This window comes from Sparus aurata, chromosome 8 (genome assembly GCF_900880675.1).
Source record: "Sparus aurata chromosome 8, fSpaAur1.1, whole genome shotgun sequence".
Lineage (NCBI taxonomy): Eukaryota > Metazoa > Chordata > Actinopteri > Spariformes > Sparidae > Sparus > Sparus aurata.
This window is the reverse complement of record NC_044194.1, coordinates 29,894,294-29,906,666: the sequence shown is the minus strand read 5'-3', so window position 1 is coordinate 29,906,666 and position 12,373 is coordinate 29,894,294. Positions and strand designations below refer to the sequence as shown.

Sequence of the window (12,373 nt, the reverse complement as noted above, 5' to 3'; positions counted from 1 at the left end):
CTTCTTTTCGCCCCTGCCCTTCAAAAAGTCTGCGCACGCCACTGATCCTGTCAATAGATATTTACCCATCCTGTACTCTGTATCTGTTTTCTGTGTTTGTCTGTTTTCAACTTTTAATTTCCTTGCAAACATTTCTTTTTCCCTTGTTCTCATCCTCTGTGTATTTGTGCTATATAAATAAACTTGCCTTCCTGCTACAGTATACCAAGTCAAGAGTGTCTGCTATGAAAGGGTCTTTTGCAAAGTCAAGCCACCGCCTGAAAACTCTCGATGTTTATCTCATGTCCTGACCCCAGCTGACTTTGACGTAACTACTAATCTGACTACGTGTGTTTATAATAAAGTGCTGTATGTGTGTGTGTGTGTGTGTGTGTGTGGTGTTTGTTGGGTTGTAAGTGTTGTACGTCACACTCTGTACAGAGATGACCACACGACCGTCAGACTTTAACCCCTGAGCCAAACCAAACATATTTACCAGATGATAAACAAACAAACAAGCATCAAAAAAACGCACACTTTGGCAGAAACAGGCTCCAACAGACGTGTTTCCACATGTAGTTGTAGTGTGTTTGCTTTAGGTCATTCTCCGACCCTGCGGAATTTTCCACGAGTTCTGTGCTATTGTATGTTGATGTCTCATGTCTTTCTTGGCTCCTTTAAAACAGGTTGTGTCAGTAATTAAAGGGTAACTCCACCGATTATACTCATTAATAACAGTTCACAGGTCCTGGGGAGTGCTGCCTACCGCATAATGTGAAAAAGTGCTATAAAGCTTTTTATGGCTCCAGAGAAGGCTGCATGTAATCTGATGAATTGCCTCCAGTGATGTCACTCAGAGGCTAGGTAGCATTGTGGGTAATGTAGGCTCCAGGTTTTAAAAGACAGTCCACTTGTCCAACATTGCACTCCTTTAACACTGTTGGACTCATTATGAACAGATTAAAACAAATGATTAAAGTACACAGCAGAATTGGAGTATTCACCTTTTATACTGCACACATTCTTCATCCTGTCCAAAACCTGGAACCTACAGTATATTACCCACAGTGCCACTTAGCAGGTGAGTGACATCTCAGTTGCCATTTAACACCTGGCTCAAACCAGTTGACTGCTGCTGCCCCCTGGTGGAGCTATAACTTCCCTAACACGTCGAGGTTCATGGGACGTTTCAGGGGTACTGCAGCCAGCTCTGCAGACAGCTCATTGTTATGCAGGGACCATCAGAAAACAAAACCAAGAAAATAGTCAAATGCTGTTGTGAGCTTTGTGGTATTGTGCATTGATGTCTCGATGTCCTGCTGAACTGTTACAACAGGACCAGAGAACATATTTTGGGTAACTTCCCATATACAGTCTTAATAATGGGATGGATGTGTCAGATATTCAAAACATGAATAAATAGTAGTACTTCAGAGGACTCTGTACCAACATGAAGGACAGACAAATAAACAAGATATCACAAAGACAGCTCTGCATTGGTTGAGTTTATTATCTTCACCAAAATTGGTCCAAAGGGCTCTCATAGGCTTTTAATAACAAGATCACAATGAAGTATGATATCATGGAAACTGGCACACGGGTCAGACTGGTGAAGGCAGCTGGAGCTCAGCTGCTCCACTTGCTTGTTGGTTGTTTCAGTGCAGGACTCCGCTGCCTTCCGACTAACCCCCGCAGTACGAAAAAGAATGACTGGTTCTGGTCAAACCACAACTACATCTCTGGTTCTGTCTAAACAAACTGTGACCTCTGCTAAAACAGAACCTAGTCAAACTAATAAAAAGCAACCGTAACGGGTGTACATTAAACTACTAGCCTGGATCTAAGCCGGTTGTGCTTAGCCAGAGCCTTGAGGATACAGTGCAGTTTCAAAGGGAGCCACATTAGTACCACTGTGCTGCTCCATGGCTCTTAGAAACTTTTTCCCCCCCCCCCATATATCTGAAGAGCTGGATGCCTCACTGTGGCGGTGTTATGGAGGGCATGTTTACACATTTGCAGCCAAAACATGGTAGTTCTAGAAAAGAGGTAGCAAACTGACACCCCATGGCACAAAGTGGCCAAACTCTCCGTCAGTGCCTCTGTGCTTTACCGACCCCATCACAGACATCGACAGTACCTACAGACAGGCACCCTGGTTACAGTATGACATGCTGTAGACTCCTGGTTCTGTCTGTTACCATCCCTTAACAACAACAACAACAACCCAGATCAATATTCCAACCCTTGAAAATGTTTTGGTTTTTAATCTTTTGTAACCTGACCACAAAGCACAAAACACCCTGGTTTGTGTAGCATGAGAAATACAGTACGTTTATAAAAAATACAAAAAAAGCACTTCTTTTAAACCATCAAGTGAAGCATTTTATAGGGACCAGAAATAATAAAAATAACAAAAGCAATTTTATGTTTTTCTCAAAACTTTTTAAAATGTGGAGTCTATTTACAGCATCATGTCAGAGAAGAGTATGAAAGCACAAACACAGCGTTGACCAAAGGAGAGGAATTGACCAAAGATGAACCAGGGCAGTAAATTGTTCTTCATAAAAGAGGTGTTTTATTTAAGCCTACTGTCAGTCTCGAGTCAAAAAGCATTCAAAGAGTTCAGTCCTTCAGGAGACCAGGGAGAATGGGTTAGTCCAGAGCGATGATGTCGTCATCATCATCGTTGTCGGCAGCTGCTGCGCTTGATTGGTCCGTCCGTGGGCGCTTGGTGGAGGTCTCGCCAGTTTCTGCGTCTGAGTGCTTCCTCTTGGTGCCGCTGGTCGCTGCTGCCGCAGAGCTAGAAGCAGCCATTTCCTCCTCGTCAGAGTCTACGATCATGATGTCATCATCATCATCGGCTGGTGCTGCTGGTGTTCACAGATGAAAGAGAAGCAGATACTAGTTCAAAAACATGCTAATTATCAGTGTAGATCAGAGATTCACATCAAGATGGGGTGTTACAGAACAATATGTTCTTCTCTTCTGCTGACCTTTAGAAGAGGTAGAAGGCTGGGCGGAGTCCTTGTTGCCGTTGGTGATGCTGTTAACTTCTTCCTGGTTCGTCTGAGGGGGTGGAGCTTTGTCTGGGGCCTCACCTACAACCTCAAACTCCACATCCCGCTCTAGTTCCTCACTGCCAATGGACACACATACAGCCTCTTTATAGTTTTGTTCACTTAAGTCAGAATTAATATTTATTGTTTTAAACCAAAGAAATGTAAAAGGGCCCATTCAACTGTGTAATTCATTCATACATTTATACACAGAGAGGTACATACGTGTGCAGGACATTAACGAGGAGCGTGTAGTCTTGGAGGAAGTCATCAACTTGGAGACGGCTGCCGTTACGGATCCCAAAATCGGAAAGAAATTTGTTGTTGTTGGCTGTGGAGGGGCAGATAAGATGGAAGTTACAAGCATAGCTGATAACAAGTAAGCGTTTGTAGTCCTACATATGTGAGGGACATCTATTCATTTATGATGATAACCCTAACATACACAGCTAATGTGCTAAAAATGTGTATTTATTAATTTAGCTTACATGTATTCAGTCAACTCAAATGTACCATCTCCCCATTGATTCACAAATTCTGGAGGAGTTGAAGTGTTTTGCTAACAGTACCTTGGGTTTCATACAGGTTCGAAAGGATACTATAACAAAAGCACTTTAGTGCAAATGAGGCTAACATGGTCCAATCCCAAACTGCTCATTTCCAGCTCTTGCAAAACAGTATGCATGGCTCACTAAGGCCATGTCCACACGTACCAGAACAATCTTTTTTCCACCCTGAGACTAGGTTTCAAAAAAGTGCGTTTACAGGATCCATTTGGACGATTGGCAAAAACGATGCAAAATATGTGTGTTTACACACAAAAGCGTTTCCATGTGGATGGCCCCTAATTGTGCTTTTAACTTCTCTCTCCAGCAGTGTTTTTAACGAGGGTTAACACCACCACAGTGCCCTCTTCTGTTCAAATGAGGAATAACTACAATGATTCCACATTCTTTACCATCTGTTTCTCCTTCCTCTGAGGAAATGAGGATAGTCCCTTTTCCATCTTCTATCTGAACATCTGGAGCCACCATGCCGAACCTCTCCTTAAGGATCTGAAAAAACAAAAGCAAAAAACAGCAAGTCAGCTACCACTCAACGGGCATCCGTAAACACCTCGACCTGACATGACACCAGCCCTTTGCAACATATATAATCCAACAGAAGCAGATCACATGGTACATGAAATACAAGCAACTCACTGTCAATGTGAATGCATACTATTAACATCTCTTTCATTGTGGCAGGTCTGTGCAGAAAACAAGCTGATCAGTTTACCCTGTCCTGCAGAGAGAGGACCATGGTTTTGTGGACGTTGAGTTTGACTGTGACTTCAGGTTTGCTGACGCAGACGTAGCAGTTGGCACTGGGTGGGTCCAGGATACATGGGACCAAAAGCTTCTTCCTGAGGTTGGGACACTTGTTCAGGAAAATCTGAAGAAGAGGCATCCAAAAGACAAATGTGAAAGGTTGGAAAACAGACAACTTGGCATGAGGGACACAACAATATCAAACACATTCAGCTGCTTGGTTTATTACCATATTTTACTGAAAGTGGAAATATAGCTAAACATTTTATATATGAATGATATAAATTTTGTCAAACAACATGGAAGCAACTACTGCTTAATATTGGAATTCTTTACCCTGCATGATTGTCCTTATAAATCAATCAAAAACAGGGATTGCTAAAATTATGGGCAAATGTCCAGGTTGTGACTCTTGCCTGGACTAATTTGGGCCGTCATGGACAGTTGGTAGTTGAACTAACCGTGCGACAGGACTCAATTTCCCCAGACAGGATCTTCAGCCCCTCCAGTACGATGAGTCCAGCGATGACAGCGTTGGTCGTAGCAATAGCTGGAATGATGTTACCAGCCATGGCTGAAACAAACAAGGCAACAAATTAACAAAGGCCACTTATACGAATGTGGACGTGCTTGACCACTGAATGATTGAATTTTCACAAACTAATCTGGATCATGTACAAAAATAAATAAAACACAGACCTATACATGATCAAGACAACAAACTTACATTTTACATCAAAACGACTCTTCATGTTCATGCTAAAGATGTGCATACGCAGGTTGGCTGCTGAGGTAACAAAGTCCATGGCTGGAGGGTCATCCTGACGACAACAAGAAGGTTGAAAAAATGTTTAAATGTTCATTCATTTAAAGACAAGCCTTTGGTCATTATTAATACATGCATATCTCCCCCCCCCCCCCATTCTTCTCAGATTTTTACGGCACTTCATTTTGTTTGCATTACCTTGTCCCAAACTAGCTCGGCTCCTTCTCCCTTCTCCTGCAGCTGTGAGCGGAGAGTCTCCACGCTGTGCTGGAACATCTGGCAGAGACCCCAAACACTCAGAACCTGCTGGTCCTTTAAACCGGAACCTGGAGCTTCGTCCTGTGGACATGCTGGGATACACAAAAAGTACGGAGGAACATTAAGACCTTAGACAGCCAAAAGATAGTCAATCAGGCCCTCAACGGCTGCCTACATGCATAAAATAATATGAAATTCTTGACAGTTGGGTTTTTCCCATAGTAGTCGAGGTAGTGGAGTTTTTTTCTAATGCACAGCAAAGCAAGGTAAAGTTGTTTACTTTTATGACATAATGGAAGTGTGCTAGTCACAAATCACAGGAAGCGTCTGCTGTCCACAGCCCAACAAGGCCTTCTGTTTGTGCCATTTCTCCCCATCACATCTCAACTGCTCCACAGACAAATGATTTGGAATAATGAGAATGCCCATATCTGATTGATTAAACCTGCGTATACAGAAGCTAATGAAGCTCCGCCAACTTGGTGACAAACAGTGCTTCCTCACAGCATATGACTAGAGTAAGCGCTAACTGCAGCCACTCTTTACTAGTTAGCTCAGCAGTGCAGTTAGGAATCTCAGAGTAGGAGTTTGGGGACCAGGGGGTGTTAATGTTTACATCATGGGCACCAAAGCTTAAGACCAGGAGAGAGCTAGCTGGTTAGCGTGCCAACTTCAGTAGATATATCTGCAACAAAATACATAGACATAATATAGAAACTGCTTTTTATTCACATTCTTTTGAATTTCTTCTTTTAGCGATTCCCCCCTCATTGCACATTTCGACGGATTATCCTGATTATGTCTCAACTGTGCAAACCTTCTGTTTTTTTTTTTTTTGTTTAATATGTTTGTTTGCATTAGTTGTCTGTGTGGAGAGTTGTGGGTGGGCTAAAAACATGGTTCTATTCTTCTTCATTCCTTGGTTGTTTTATATTGTATGTGACCCTCAGAAACTCAATAAATGTAAAAAAAAAACAACAACAACAAAGTGGTTAAAAATAACGTAGAATGAGCAAGCAACAATCAACAATCAACCAGCCCTCAAACTTCACTCAAGTCAAAGCTAATGTTGTCTTTGACATAAATATTTAAAGACAGACATACCAGTGTTCTCTAGCTGCAGCCAGTCCAGAGGTGTAGGAGCTTTCCTCTTCTTCCACAGCTTGTCCATGGTCAACAGGTACATGATGTCGTCTTTGAAAAGCTGGGGAGAAGAGCCAATCAGAACAGAGCTTGTTACTGTTTGTCTGTAGTAACATTATCATAAAATATTAATATTGTGCTGAATAAATAACTCAAACTACTGTTTTGATTTAAAAAAAAAGGACAATGTGTTAAGCACATTTTAACAGTAGACTGAAGTTTAACTTCCATCTGTATGTGAGTAACGTGGATTAGAGTTACTGCAGTCATTCCTAAATGAGTCATATTATTTATGTTTTTGTGTCTTTAATTCATATAAGATGGAATTCATGTTGTATTTGGTGCTTCATGTATCCAGCCAACTAGAATAAAAACAGCCCTAAACTACAACAAGTTTAACAAGTCCAACAAGAAAAAATGATCTAAAACAACACAAAAGTATTTGACAGAGGACTGAGGGCATGAAACACTGTTTTCCATGTTCAGCTGGTCAGGCCTGTACACAGCACAGCAAACATCACAAAATGCAGTGCTCCCATTTCAGTGTGAAACTGAAATTTTCTTCCTGTAAACAGCCCAAACTTTTTCGAGTTCAAGTACACAGCCAGGTGTGTTCCTCAAGTTATGCATTGTGAAGAAAACATAAAGCCATGTTCCAACACTGCATCTGCTGTGTCATCATTTGAAATAGAGGGACTTAATTATAATACTGCTGTAGAGGTTTAACTGTACAAATTTTGCATTTGATGTACTTTAAACTTCGTTAAGAATATGCAAATTATACTAAACTAACATCAGCATAGTTTAAATCCCATGCTTGAGCATCACATGAACTCTGATACGCCTTTATGGCTCAACAACACGACAGGTGAGGCCCAGACAAGTAGGTCTGTGCACATTTGTTCTGGAAACAGAACTCTGTATTGTATCCATCACACTTGGAGTACGTTACAAAGTCTGAATTTCTGAAACAGCCCTTTAAGTTGGACTCATCTGACTGGTACCTTGTTGAAGAGTTTGACGGGGTCGTATCCTGTGGAGCGGGCCCATTCCTTGGTGGAGACTCGCTTGACGTCTCCATCCTTTTCTGAGGCTGTTGCGCGAGCTGTCGCATCTTCAGGGTTCCCTGTTTACAGAACGCACACACATTTCTCAGTTTTGGGTGGTTGTGTATTTCTGTCATCTCACCAACCATTCTGTTGTGTACACAAAACAAACTAGCCGTTGACGTTCAGTGTGTTAGATTTAGGAGGGATGTATTGGCAGAAATGGAAAATACAGTAATATATTCTAAATAATGTAATCACCTGAAACTAAGAATTGTGTTTTTACTGCCATAGAGTGAGCACATTCAAACTTCGGAGAGTGGGACCTCTTCCCCAATTTTTTAAACCCATTTAATTAAGTTAATTAGGCTCTGCTTATGTATGTATGCATGCATGTCATCTTTGAACCAACACTCTGATTAAACAGAGTAAAAAAAAAAAAAGTATGTGACACAAATCTTGCACATTTACAAGCTGCTGGGCCACTTGTATAATAAAATACATTTAAACAAAAACCATGAGTGCTACAAAAGTTCAAGCAGCAACACGTGATGAGCACTATTTGATAAAGCATCTCCGTCTCCCTCTCCTGCACTGTTTTTTTCTTTTTGACGAATTATAAAGTGTGTATCCCTTTTTGCCAACCAAAAGCTATCACGTTTATGTTTTAATCATAAATACAAATTTTATTAAATAATTTCCCAGTCTGGGATCATTAAAGTAATTCTATCTATCTATCTATCTATCTATCTATCTATCTATAAAAAAAGGTTGTTGAGGAATGTTAAAACTGTAGAGAGGGCCTTTCACATCTTAGCAGCCTCCATAAGGAACAGACAGCGCTAGATGTCACTACCTCCTGTACACTGGACCTTAAAAAACTGTCACACATTATTAGACATAAAAGCTGAAGCAATGCAGTGTCATGTTCTCACTCACATGCAGCCTCTGGGTCTGCTGTGTCAGGTGACACTTCTTGATCTGCATCCTCCTCTCCAAATAGTTGACTATAGAGGCAAAAAAACAAACAATACAAGATGACCATTAAAACACAGAATATTAGCCTCTGTTGATTCTGCAATGGCACGCTTGGATTTTAGCCCCTTTGCAACATAATCATATATATTCTATATTACTACCAATTTTTTATCACAACATGTGCTCTTAGTCTGCTGAGAGTTTTGACTAGTGATATTGGTACTTGGTTATAATTAGAATGAGCCTTACTTGAAGAGATACTTGGCCCAGACGATGCAGTGAATAGGCTCAGATGGTGTGTTTCTTATGGTGCATCCTGGGAAAGTCTTCTGGGTGGGCTTTGGTTGGCACTCGTAGCATTCAGTCATTCCCTGGAGAACAAGGACAGAGAAGAAAAAGGGGTGACAGCGAGACAGTGAGAGGTGGGTTAATCACTGCCCTTCAGCCTTTTAATGGACAGGGTTAGGGGTTAAGGTTGGATGTTCATGTTCTACCTTCTTGATGACTGTGACTTGTCCCAGGTATCCAGCCGTGCCACTCTCTATCAGAGGGATGTCTGCTGCCAGACACATCCTGTTCACATGGTTACGGGCAGCTATGGGGAAAGAAAGTTTTTATTTTTTATTTTTCCTAATTTCAATGTGTTGGCATGTGTCTGAGTACTGAGGTAGCGTGAGAATACCTCTGTTGTCCAGAGCATTCATCACCAGCACAAACTGTCTGAAGAACTCCACATTGTAGTCAGGGCTGTTAGGGAGACAATAAAAAGTCAATCAGTTCCATCATGTTCTACTTACCTAACTGTACTGATAAGTCTGTGTTTCAGTGTGATACAACTCATTGACTTCTTTAATTAATAAAACCAACAAGTAATAGAAAGAATCTCACTTCATGATGCTGTCATGGTAGGCAGTGATATTTGCAGTGGGACAAAACTGCAACGCGCTCTCCTTGGCCACCTGCAAAACAACAAGGAGAAAAATATATCCGGGTGTTGAAAAAAACAAAACAAAAGCACGGGGTCAAACAAGATGAAAAATCCTAAACGTTCTAATGATGGAGGTCCATCGCCTGATGTTTACATACCTGTGCTTTGGACTTGCCAACATGCTTCTTCTGGAAGAGGAACTGACGGTTCAGGTTGCTGACATCAATGGTGTCCAAGTCAATCTGCCGATATAAACAAACAGTTGTAATGTAAGTAGCGTAGAAATGTAATGTGATATAAATGACAGAACCACAAGTCACCCTGTCACACAATCACTATAGGTGCTTTTAAAAGACCCATTTTATTCTGATAACACGATGATTAATAGGCTACAATCCATCATTTTTAAAACAGGTCTAATATATATATATATATATATATATATATATATATATATATATATATATATATATATATATATATATATATATATATATATATATATAATATATATATATATATATATTTATTATTATTTTTTATTTTTTTATTTACCAAGTCAGTCAACATGTCATTGTTTTACTGTGATCTGCACAGTAATTTCTTTAAACACTGATCATATAGTTCTCTGCTATTTTGGCAAAACTATTTAGCTATTGTGCACATTTTAAAGGGAGTGGGTGAACTACATACCATCAGTAGCTGCAGTCTTTCATTCCCCTTTAAGGGTTTGTCACCTTACTATCAGATATTTTTTACAATTACCGTGATTTTTTTTAATTATCTTCATTTGTTGTCTCATAGTTATGTGCATGGCTTTAAATGTGTTTTAAATCTGCTGGTTGTTTGACTCTGAAGGGTTCTTCCTCTCAGCTCTCTTGCAATGGATATCTCAATTACACAATCCATAACAATTTACACCTTATTTTTGTGGAAAATAAGCTATACTCAATTTTAATCTCTCATTTAATTTTTCAGCATTCTTCAAGGACATCTAGAAGTCCCCGAAAGTCTTTCTGCGATCAGTGACAGAATTCGCCTCCAAGCAGCTGACGGCTCGGCTACGTTAACCCTCGAAAGCAGAACATCCACAACTCCATACAACTTAAGAAAATGGTGTTTGTTCTGATATTTAGCCGGACTACTGGCTAGCTAGCCATTACATTACAAAGAAGTTGTCGGGCTTACTTAGCCGTGTTAATGGCGCCAAATGCTCCAGCTACACTGCTAAAGCAGTGTACATATTTTTACAAACTAACTTCGCACTCGGGCGTGTGCCCTTACCTACTAACAGAGGGGATAACAACAACCCGCAACGGACACTCTTGTTTTATTTCTTTGCATGCCACGTCTCGGGAATTAGCCCGAGCCCGCACACCTCCAGGCTCAGTCTGGGCAGCACAAAGACCTAACGTTAGCATCTAAGCCAGCTAGCTAGCTAGCTAACAGACACACACACAAACAAACACAAGCGTGACGGACCACTTCGATGTTCTTGAAGCCGGTGAGGACGAGGTTCTTCAGCAGCTCGCAGCCGATCCCTCCCGCTCCCACCACCAGCACCTTGCAGGTGGAAAGGGAGTCAGCCAGCTCTTTTCGGAGGGGACCCACCAGTTGGACCATGTTGATCGGCTAGAGACAGAACCAGAGCCTGCTGTACCGGGAGGCTAACAGCTAGCTTCTTCTTCTACAGAACCGAGGTCCCGCCTACTTCCGGGTCACTCAATTTCTTCTGTGGCATTGTGAAGCGCTTCTTGGCCACTCTAGCGCCCTCTTGTGGATGGTTGACGATTCAGAGTCACTTTGCGTTTGTACATACACGACTCAGAATTAGTTGGGGATATTGGGACATTTTAGTGTATCATTTGATTGTTTATTCTCAACATCTAGCTAATAGAGGACTATAAGGCAGCACCAGAGCTGCGGCAATATTTATAATGAAGGCTAATGGGGAAAATTAAACTTTTGAGTTATTACTCTATCTCTCACAGACACATAGATTAAGATATGTATGAAATGAAGATACAGTGCCATTTGCAACATCTTACCACAATATTCCTTCCTTTTATAAATAGGTTTATTTAGCCTCTAGTTGAAGAAAAAACATTTTAAATGCCCTGCAGACATCCTGCCAGGTGCTTTCACTTAACAAGACTGGTCCACTCTGTAGAGACCAGAGCGATGCTGCGATTAATTGTTGGTTAGTCATTTTAAAGGAACCATCAATAAGTTACTTTTCAACTGTGAACGTAACATCTGCTTGGAATTTGTATGAAATTGGACAGTTCTGCCCTCACTTGATAGACCTTTTAACGGCAGACCATTCACAATACCTGAGCACTGGAACTGGCTGACCTAAACCGAATGTGGCAATTATAAGTATTATTCATTTCACCAGTGCTTCTCCTGCTATGATAGACAAAATGTTTGCTGTGAAAAGTGTGTTTTACCAGCACAGTTCTGTCCACCTTCGACCTGAGCCTCACTAATCCATCAGATCAACTGGAAACAATGATTATGGTAACATTTTTGATTGTACTAATAACATAAACCCTACAGCACTTAAGTATCAGCGAAAAAGACACATATGAAAAGTCTGACACGGCAAACCAGTATGACTTAAAGGCAAAAAAAACCCAGAGCGCCCAGGACCCTCTTGTTTTGAAGGGACGGACCCCTTTATCATCCATGAGTACTGTAAACACAACAGGAAAAGGGAAGGGGAACATTCTCAAGAACAGCAGATGATTGGAACAAGGACTTCAGGGGCCAATGAGAATCAATACATGGGGTTGTGTAATAACAAAAGAAAGTTGCACTTTGGATTACAACAAAGATGATCTCATGCTAAGGTCAATTAGTCAATAAGTAGATTAATCAAAGAATATCTGTTTTTGTCTGCCTATATC

The 12,373-nt window shown here is 40.9% G+C and overlaps 1 protein-coding gene across 2 annotated transcripts; it reads right to left on the bottom strand.

Annotated features, from left to right (window-relative positions):
* Positions 1-1,469: 1,469 nt before the first annotated feature.
* uba2 (ubiquitin-like modifier activating enzyme 2) lies at positions 1,470-11,190 on the bottom strand. 2 transcript variants are annotated; one of them, XM_030425880.1, is made up of 17 exons: positions 10,947-11,190; positions 9,623-9,706; positions 9,425-9,495; positions 9,219-9,283; positions 9,031-9,131; positions 8,786-8,907; positions 8,498-8,565; positions 7,517-7,638; positions 6,474-6,573; positions 5,310-5,461; positions 5,073-5,166; positions 4,807-4,919; positions 4,314-4,469; positions 3,994-4,090; positions 3,261-3,366; positions 2,973-3,115; positions 1,470-2,849 (listed from the first exon to the last, which is right to left on the bottom strand). In XM_030425880.1, exons 1-17 carry the CDS (start codon positions 11,085-11,087, stop codon positions 2,632-2,634), a joined length of 1,953 nt encoding a protein of 650 aa, XP_030281740.1. In that variant the 5' UTR covers positions 11,088-11,190; the 3' UTR covers positions 1,470-2,631. The 2 variants fall into 2 exon arrangements, with proteins under 2 accessions (XP_030281740.1, XP_030281741.1); XM_030425881.1 differs by having other exon boundaries at positions 1,470-2,846.
* Positions 11,191-12,373: the final 1,183 nt, after the last annotated feature.